This window comes from Eptatretus burgeri, chromosome 10 (assembly GCF_056783735.1).
Source record: "Eptatretus burgeri isolate ZD-2024b chromosome 10, Ebu_testis_v1, whole genome shotgun sequence".
NCBI classification, from domain to species: domain Eukaryota; kingdom Metazoa; phylum Chordata; class Myxini; order Myxiniformes; family Myxinidae; genus Eptatretus; species Eptatretus burgeri.
In genome coordinates this window covers 92,867,297-92,876,555 of record NC_140970.1, presented here as the reverse complement: position 1 = coordinate 92,876,555, position 9,259 = coordinate 92,867,297, and the positions used below count along the sequence as shown (strand labels likewise).

The 9,259-nt window shown below is 44.3% G+C and overlaps 1 protein-coding gene across 3 annotated transcripts in view; it reads right to left on the bottom strand.

Moving 5' to 3' along the window:
• Positions 1-243: 243 nt before the first annotated feature.
• The window catches only part of LOC147019129 (receptor-type tyrosine-protein phosphatase H-like), a 76,672-nt gene continuing 67,656 nt past the window's right edge, over positions 244-9,259 (bottom strand). For 2 of the 3 annotated variants that reach the window (XM_085900017.1, XM_085900018.1), the window contains 3 exons: positions 7,013-7,276; positions 937-1,203; positions 244-644 (listed from right to left, as the gene is read on the bottom strand). In XM_085900017.1, the coding sequence (XP_085756143.1) occupies positions 259-644; positions 937-1,203; positions 7,013-7,276 (917 nt within the window). In that variant the 3' untranslated portion in view covers positions 244-258. The remainder of the gene's footprint in view (positions 645-936; positions 1,204-7,012; positions 7,277-9,259) is intronic. The other variant, XM_085900016.1, reaches the window with a different exon arrangement.

The following is a 9,259-nucleotide window of genomic DNA, read 5'->3' as shown; positions in this document are numbered from 1 at the left end:
CCCCCCCCCCCTGCATTCCTTCCTACACCCATTGTTTGTCTGCCTCCATTTGTCTTGGCTTTTGACTCTGCTGTTGGTCTCCCCCCCTCTCTCAACTGTTCCTTTTGTCCCGTTGTGTCCTCTTCCGTTTAGTGTTGTACAACTTACTCCTCAACCAGCCCCGACTATGTGTACAAAAAACGGAAGAAGAATACATCATAAAATCTGTGGAGAATATTGAGTTTTTCCCTGTCTTTAAAATACATGAGAGTGGCATTGCTAACAAGAACATAAAGGGAAAGCCTCACCTTGTGATGATAAAGTGACGTTGAATCGTCTTATCCCATAATAAGAACTCGTGTGATAGAACACCCGCATCGTGTTGGAAGGAGATTTAATTGTTCGTCCAACGTCTGAATAACGGCACATTGTGATGTCTCTCTGTGATGTCTGAGTGTATCCAACAGCAAGCCAGCCCCTGGAACACCGTGAGTATGAATAATAATAATAATAATTATAATAATTCAGATCAATCAATGTCAGGAACACAACGTGTCCAAGAGGAGCTTCGATGTCCCAAACACAGTCCATGTTTGAATAGATGTTTTGAGGATATCCAGGGGATGAGAGCCAGCCTTCTGCACGCACTTTTCCCCCACAGGGCACTGCGGGAAAATAAAAGAGACTTCAGATTGCAATCAACCTCAATCAATATAAATGAACAGTATTATCAAATATTTTTCAGATTAAAAATCAAGATGGAGGTTGTGTTCTGTTAATTGCCTGTCAGTATCAACGGAATAGCCCACATTGACCGAGATGGACAAAATATGCAATTTCAGATATTGAAAGGATATTTCTGGACACAAACCTAAAATGTATTTAAAAAAATGTATTGTGGATGTGACAATGCTGTCCTCTCAATTATTTTGTGCAGTGGATCAAATTGAACAATACCTGCTGTGAAAGTAATTGCTGCAGGAAGGCTGGCTTTGTTGTTGTAGGAGGAAGTTACAGTCAATGTGTAATTCCTTCCAGGTACAAGCCTTGTAATGTTAATTTCTGTGTTGTACACAGTCTTGTAATTCATCGAGTATCTCCTAAGATACCACATCACACGATAGGTATAGCTGTCTTTGTTGGGATCGTTTGGTGCTGTCCATTTCACAGAAGCAAACGACCAATCCTGTTTGGCCACCGTGATATTCAACGGAGGTGAAGGTCCTAGAAAATACAGCATTATCATGTCAAGGAAAACCTTTTCACTTCAGCAATGATCAGGCTTCATCGAGGAGCAAACATCAAGCACATAATATTCCACAGCAATTTTGTGCATAAAACTATAGGGGGAGCACTCGGGAGAGTGCAAAACCTCCGCCGCCAATACTGCTGGGTCACTCAAGGGAACCTTATATCTTATTCATTAAATATGATGTCAACAGTGCTGACAGTTATAGTTCTTTTCAACTATCTTTTTTTTTTGGGGGGGGGGTAAAAAAAATTGGAGGGGGTGGAAATCACTTAAAACATGTAGAAATGCAAAAAAAAAAAATTCTCTATTTTTGTTTTGAGGGGGGAAATTGGGGGGGGTTGGAAATCACTTAAAACGTAGAAATGCAAAAAAAAAATTTTTTTTTTCTCGAACAATTTTTTTTTGGGGGGGGGGGGACCAAGTCCAAAATTTAATGGCATGATCCTTTGACCATTCAAGCCTGGTGTTGGCGCAGTGGCTTGGAACCCAAAAGGTCCTGAGTTCAAGCCCCGTTGGGACACTGAATTAATATATGTATATATTAATACCAGGGGGTTGACTCAGCCTGCCATCCTTCCGAGGTCGGCGAAATGAGCACCAGTTGTACTGGGCCCGGTGTATGCCCCGGTTAGAATAGGTGTACCATATCCCTGTGTGTCGTAAGAGGCGACCAGGGTGTCAGGAAGGGCATCCGGCGTAAAAACCGATGCCAAATCATTATGCAGACAATAAAACGGATTTCCATACCGGATCGGTCAAGGCCCGGGTTACCAACGACCGCCACCGGTACCGGTGGTCAGCAGGGCACCAGTGGAAATTGTGCTACTGCTGGGCGAAGGAGGAGAAGGAGATGGGGAAGGCGAGTCCGGAGGCATTGGGAGGGGGGAAGGGTAGAAGTGTGCAGGTGAGAGTTGGAACTCTGAAAGTTGGGACAATGACTGGCAAAGGGCGAGAGTTGGTAATATGATGGAGAGAAGTGGATGGGGAGTAAGGCTAGGAGCATTGGAGGTGGTTTCAAACTGTTCTACCATGGTGTGGATGGGAGGAGAAATGGTGTCGGGGTAATCCTGAAGGAAGATTATGTCAAGAGGGTATTGGAGGTGAGGAGAGTGTCTGACCAAGTGATGAGTGTGAAGTTGGAAATTGAAGGGGTGATGATGAATGTCATCAGTGCATGTGCCCCACATAAGGGGTGTGAGATGGAGTAGAAAAGGTTTCTGGAGTGAGTTAGATGAAGTGGTGGAGAGTGTATCCAAGGATGAAAGAGTGGTGATTGGAGCAGATTTCAATGGGCATGTTGGGGAAGGGAATAAAGAGGATGAGGAGGTGATGGGGAGGTACGGTCTGAACAAGAGAAATGTGGAAGGGCAAATAGTGGTAGAGTTTGCAAAAAGAATGGAAATGGCAGTGGTAAATACGTATTTCAAGAAGAAGGAGGAACACAGGGTGACATACAAGAGTGGAGGAAAGTGCACACAGGTGGATTACATCTTTAGCAGGAGATGCAACCTGAAAGAGATTAGTGACTGTAAGGTGGTGGCAGGGGAGAGTGTAGCTCGACAGCATCGATTGGTGGTCTGTAGGATGACTTTTGAGGTGAGGTTGAGGAAGAGAGTGAGGGCTGAACCAAGGACCAGATGGTGGAAGCTGAAGGAGGAAGACTGTTTCGTGAAATTTAGGGAGGAGGTGAGACAGGCGTTGGATGGTGGTAAAGATGGGTGGGATGATTGGGCAACCACAGCAGAAGTGGTGAGGGAGATAGCTAGGAAGGTACTTGGTGTGACATCTGGACAGAGGAAGGAAGATTAGGAGACTTGGTGGTGGAACGAGGAAGTACAGGAAAGTATATGGAAGAAGGGGTTGGCGAAAAGGAAGTGGGATAGTCAGAGAGATGAAGAAAGTCGGCAGGAGTACAAGGAGTGGTGGCGAAAGGCAAAAAGAGAGGTGGCAAAGGCCAGGAAAAGGCATATGACGAGCTGTATGAGAAGTTGGATACAAAAGAAGGGGAAAGGATTTATACCGATTGGCAAAACAGAGGGACCGAGCTGGGAAGGATGTGCTGCAGGTTTGGGTGATAAAGGACGCAAATGGGAATGTGTTGACGAGTGAGGAGAGTGTGTTGAGAAGGTGGATGGAGTACTTTGAGGAGCTGATGAATGAAGAAAATGAGAGAGAGAGAAGGTTGGAAGAGGTGGAGATAGTGAATCTGAAAGTGGGGTGGATCAGTAAGGATGAAGTGAGGACTGCTATGAAGAAGAGGAAAAGTGGAAAGGTGGTTGGCCCAGATGGAATACCAGTGGAGGCATGGAAGTGCTTTAGAGAGATGGCAGTGGGGTTATTAACCAGATTGTTTAATAAAGTCTTGGAAAGTGAGAGGATGCTGGAGGAGTGGAGATTAAGTGTACTGGTTCCGATTTTCAAGAATAAGGGTGATGTGCAGAGCTGTGGAAATTACTGAGGGATAAAGTTGTTAAGCCACACCATGAAGTTGTGGGAAAGAGTAGTGGAAGCTCGGTTGAGAGGAGAGGTGATGATCTGTGAGCAGCAATATGGGTTTATGCCAGGAAAGAGCACCACTGATGCGATGTTTGCTTTGAGAATGTTGATGGAGAAGTATAGGGAAGGCCAGAAGGAGTTACATTGTGTGTTTGTGGATTTAGAGAAAGTTTATGATAGGGTGCCAAGAGAGGAGTTGTGGCATTGTATGAGGAAGTCGGGAGCGGTGGAGAAGTATGTGAGGATCGTGCAGGATATGTATGAGGACAGTGTGACAGCGGTGAGGTGTGCGGTAGGAATGACGGACCGGTTAAAGGTAAAAGTGGGATTGCACCAAGGATCGACTCTGAGCCCTTTCCTGTTTGCAATGGTGATGGACAGGTTGACGGACGAGATCAGACTGGAGTCCCCATGGACGATGATGTTCGCGGATGACATCATGATCTGTAGGGAGAGTAGGGAGCAGGCTGAGGCGAGCCTCGAGAGGTGGAGGTACGCACTGGAGAGAAGGGGAATGATAGTCAGTCGGAGTAAGATGGAGTACATGTGCGTAAATGAGAGGGAGGGTGGTGGTATGGTGCGGTTGCAAGGAGTTGAGGTGGGGAAGGTGGATGGGTTTAAATACTTGGGATCAACTGTCCAAAGTAATGGAGAGTGTGGGAGAGAAGTGAAAAAGAGAGTGCAGGCAGGATGGAGTGGGTGGAGAAGAGTTGCAGGAGTGATTTGTGACAGAAGGGTAGCTGCAAGAGTGAAGGGGAAAGTATACAAGACGGTAGTGAGACCAGCTATGTTGTATGGTTTGGAGGCGGTGGCACTAAAAAAAAGACAGGAAGCGGAGCTGGAGGTGGCAGAGTTAAAGATGCTGCGATTCTCGTTGGGAGTGACGAGGATGGACAGGAAAAGAAATGAGTGTATTAGAGGGACAGCGCAGGTCGGACGGTTTGGAGACAAAGTGAGAGAGGTGAGATTGAGATGGTTTGGACATGTGCACAGGAGGGAAACGGAGTATATTGGGAGAAGGATGTTGAAGATGGAGCCGCCAGGTAGGAGGAGAAGAGGAAGGCCAAAGAAGAGGTTCATGGATACGGTGATGGCGGACATGCGGGTGGTTGGAGTGTCAATGGAAGATGTGGAGGATAGAGTGAAATGGAGACGGTTGATCCGCTGTGGCGACCCCTAACGGGAGTAGCCGAAAGAAGAAGAAGATCCTTTGACCATACCTAACCCCCCCCCCCCCACCACCAAGTTTCGTCGAAATCCGTAGAGGAGTTTTTTCCGTAATACTGTTCACAAACAAACAAACAAACAAACAGAAAGGGGTGAAAACAGTAACCTCCATCCATCTTCGAGGATGGCGGAGGTTAAAAACAAGATTTGTGATTTGATGACCGATGGAGAATCCACATCCGTCAATCATGTTCATTGCTTATTAAAGAACACTGAATCAGTCAGAAAGAAATACAGCAGAGTTTAACATAATATCCATCAATGAAGAAGTGTTTGCTCTTTTGCTTGAATGCTTATTTGAATTGTATACATTCTTTAACAGCTCGACAGAAGAAGTTGAAAACTCGTGGTTGTACGTGGGGTGCAGATGGGAAAGTTTTAGTTTGTAAAAAAAAATTAATAGTCCTTGGGGTTCAGGGTGGAGGGAGAAACCCAATTGTCTTTAATTAAATGTGCATCGACCACCACCTGGTGGATGCTGTTATTACAAGTTATATAAAAACAATGCTCGGTAAACATCAAAAAGGTGGAGGAATTGACCCATCCATAACAACGGGTTGTTTACAAGTTGCCGTAATTTGTGATCTGAAACAATGTTCCACATTTCCTCTTCAGGAGTTATTCTTACTGAATAAAACAGACTGCTCGTTAAGTAATAGCAACAAATAAAAAAAATCACACCAATGTCTGAAGGAAGCAAAGCACAGTTTGAAAACTAAACACAGGAAAAACGAAACAACAACGAATTAGAAAGGTTCTTCTTCGTCATTTTTTATGGACGGACAGTTGGAAGGAAGGATATACCAAATATAGAAGTAGTAGTTTGGACCGCTTAAAAATAGGGACAATGCCGGGCTGCGCTCACTTGGTCAAACCAGGGAACCAATGGCGTGGATGACCCGCAAATGTGTGAATTAGCCGATGGTTTGAACAAACTTTTGAAAGCACCATGAAGGAATGACTCCCACAAAGTTACATCAAAAAAGGGTGAATACTTTTTGAGAAGAAGTCAAAAGTGGCGATCCTGGAATGGTAATGACCGTTGACCTATAAATTGACTTTCTGAATTTGCAATTTTTTGATGGGATTTGCAAGGCATCAGGATGCCTTTGTCCCTCAGAAGTCCTGCCAGGTTTGGTGAAAATAGGACGATTACTTTTAGCATCATGGATAATGCAGGTTGTGGTCAAGTTTAATCGAAATTGTGTGTGTAGTTTCAGAGAAGAAAAAATACCTCTTCTGGGGAGTGGAGTCGGTGGGGGGGGGGTGGAGGAGGTCAAACCTGGACCCACTGTAAATCCCCATAGATCCTGATTTATTTTTAATGACGTGAACAGACTTTGGGACATCACAGGTGGTAAAGGTTGTTGTCAAGTTTCATCGAAATTGTGTGTTTAGTTTGGAAGAAGATCAGTGTTTACCTATTGACTGAATCACTGATTAAATGACAGACACCATGCAATGCTAATACCTCACTTGAACTATGTTCCAGGTGAGCTGAAAAAACAAACACTATAAAACACATGGGTGGGAATATTCGGAATGTTCAGCAGATTCTCAAAAGCAATTTTGTTGTTTTCTTTAAAATGGATGTAAATGGTACAAAAACTGGTGTCAATTGATCTGCTTCAACATGGTACATCTCCTTCAAAGGCTTCTTGCCTGTGCCCACAAATAATTCAAAGCAGGGAAGAGATGGAGGAGGTAAAAATGCAAATGGAGTTTTCTATCATCGAGCCAGCAATCTTGGAGCAAAAAAATCGCATTTATTGCCACATCTGATGCAATTTAAATGCTCTAATGGCAGCGAGATGCTCCATTTGAAATTGTTTGGTCGATATCTGTCGCTTTTTCATGCCTGGGGTTCATGATGATAAATTGAATTGGTGTCAAAACGAGAGGGAAATTGCATATAAATACTAGGATTCAGTTTGTGGTTTCATTTGTGACATATTTTTGAACAGTGTTTGGTGGTTTAAAATTTAAGTTACAACACTGTGTACCTGTGTCACCGAACTAATCATCAACCTCAATGTCATGTCATGGTTTTGTAATTACCCGTTTGCACAGCAATGGTGGAAGGAATACTTTCTGTGCCATTACACAGAGAAGAGATGGACACAGAGTAGGTTGAACCAAGTGAAAGTCCTGTGATTGTTAGTTCCTTGTTTGTTGTGTTATGTGTTTGGGTTTTGATTCCAGAAGAGATCAAAGACACAAAACTGATGAACCTGTTGTTTTGGTCTTTCGGTACAACCCAGCTGAGAGTGACTGATGTCGTGTTAAATGAGGTTACTGTAACAAGGGTAGGAATGCAGGGATCTGTGAAGATAAACACAAAAATACATGATGAGTGCGTATTCACAAATACGTACGGAGGTTAAATTCTTCATCTTGTTAATTATCTGACAAATGCAAACAAATAATCATCTTGCTGCATTACCAGAAGAGTAAAATATATGGAACTTGCTGAAGTACCTGGCTTTTCCTGTGGAAATTCAATGAATAAGCATTTAAATATTTCCTGCATGACAAATTGAGGAATGCTGACTTTCTGTTTTCGTATGAATTTCCATTCTTGGGTGTTTCAAAATGCTCTTGGACCACTTTACCTTCTTATTATTTGTTTTATTTTTGAAATACAGTTCAACAAATAATTACAACCTCAACATACGATTTTCACAAAACATATTACTCAATCGCTCCCGGGAAAAACCCAGGCAGTGTGTAAGCAACATACTCAAGGCTTAAATATGGAGGTGTTAGAATAAACCTGTGTAAAGCAATATTTTTAATAACAGGCACACGTGTAAACACTATAATAATTCAATTGTGTTGTTGACAACAAATCACTACAACCTCAACATAAGATCGATATAACACAAATTACTCGACCGCTCCTGGGAAGAAAAACCCAGGCAGGGTGGAAGCACAAAACCATATCAAGGAATTAGGGCCAATGATCTGGGTGAAATTAGTTTTTATCCAAACATCACCCTTGACCTTCCTCTCAATGAAAGAGAAAACCATGCAAAATTTGGTTGCAGTGGTTCCTGCAAGGCCCAAATATATAAACAAACACACGAGAATTTTTTTTTGGGGGGGGGGGCGGGGGTTACATTGTCGAGGCTTGAATAAGAGCGAACACACAACACAAAGCAAGGGGGGAGGCATGGGACAAGAGGGGTGAGAGAGGGAAGGACAAAACAGTGGGGAACAGAGACATGAGAAGAACTCTGGAAAGGAGAGGGATGGGGTGGGGAACACGGGGTACACCAGACGGACACTGCAGGGACTTTCAGGAAGGAAAGCAGGGAATTTGAAAGAGGGAGGTTTGAGGTGGATTAATGGGGGTAGAAAACATCGAGGTTTTGGATGAGGGAAGATAAGAGGTGATGGTGAACAGCTGTTTTGAAGGCCTGGAGGGAAGAGTGGGATAGAAGACAGGGTGGGAATTTATTCCAAAGGTGGGAAAAAAGAGGAATGTAAGAGTGAATGTGAGCAGCGATTCGTGATTTTGGTAGTTTTACCAGAAGGGGGTTGCTTGCGGACCTTGTGCGCCTTGCAGAAATATTGGGCAGGGGGGGGCATATCACAGACAGAGCAGGGGGGCGAGACTGGAGAGTAGCCGGTAGAAGACAGAAATACTACCGACCTGCCTGCAGTGAGAGAGGGAGAGGCCCAAAGACTCAGCCTCACTGCGGGAGATATCAATGATCCTAAATGCCTTGGTTTCCACAGCGTGAAGCCGAGAAAGGTGAGAGGCAGGAGCACCAGCCCTGAGGGGAGAGCAGTACTCCATCAGGCTGTGGATGAAAGCTTTGGATGTGGTCAGGAGCTCAGTTGGGCTGAGGAAAGACTTTGCACGATGGAGGATTCCTCGTCGGCGACGGCTTTGAGAGCCAGGTTGGAAATGTGGCTTTCCCAGGAAAGATCATGGCAGATAGTGAGACCCAGAAGCTTTAAAGAAAGGACTTCTTCCAGAGGATTGTTGAGAAATTAGATGGGGTGGGGAGGGAGATCTCTAAATGGTCCTCTCGGAGAGACATTGCGAGAGTGTGAGATTTGTCAGGATTGAAAGACATGTTCCACGTGTTGGACCAGTTTGTGATTTTACACTGATCTGCAGTGAGCGAAGAAGCTGCTGCTTGTCAGTCTGAGGGATGACAGATGGTACGGTAGAGGGTGGAGTCATCAGCAAAGAGATAAAGAGGACTTTCCAGAGAGTCAGAGAGGTCATTGATGAAAACCACAAAAATAACAGGGCCCAGAATGCTGCCTTGAGGAACTCCAGCCGAGACAGTA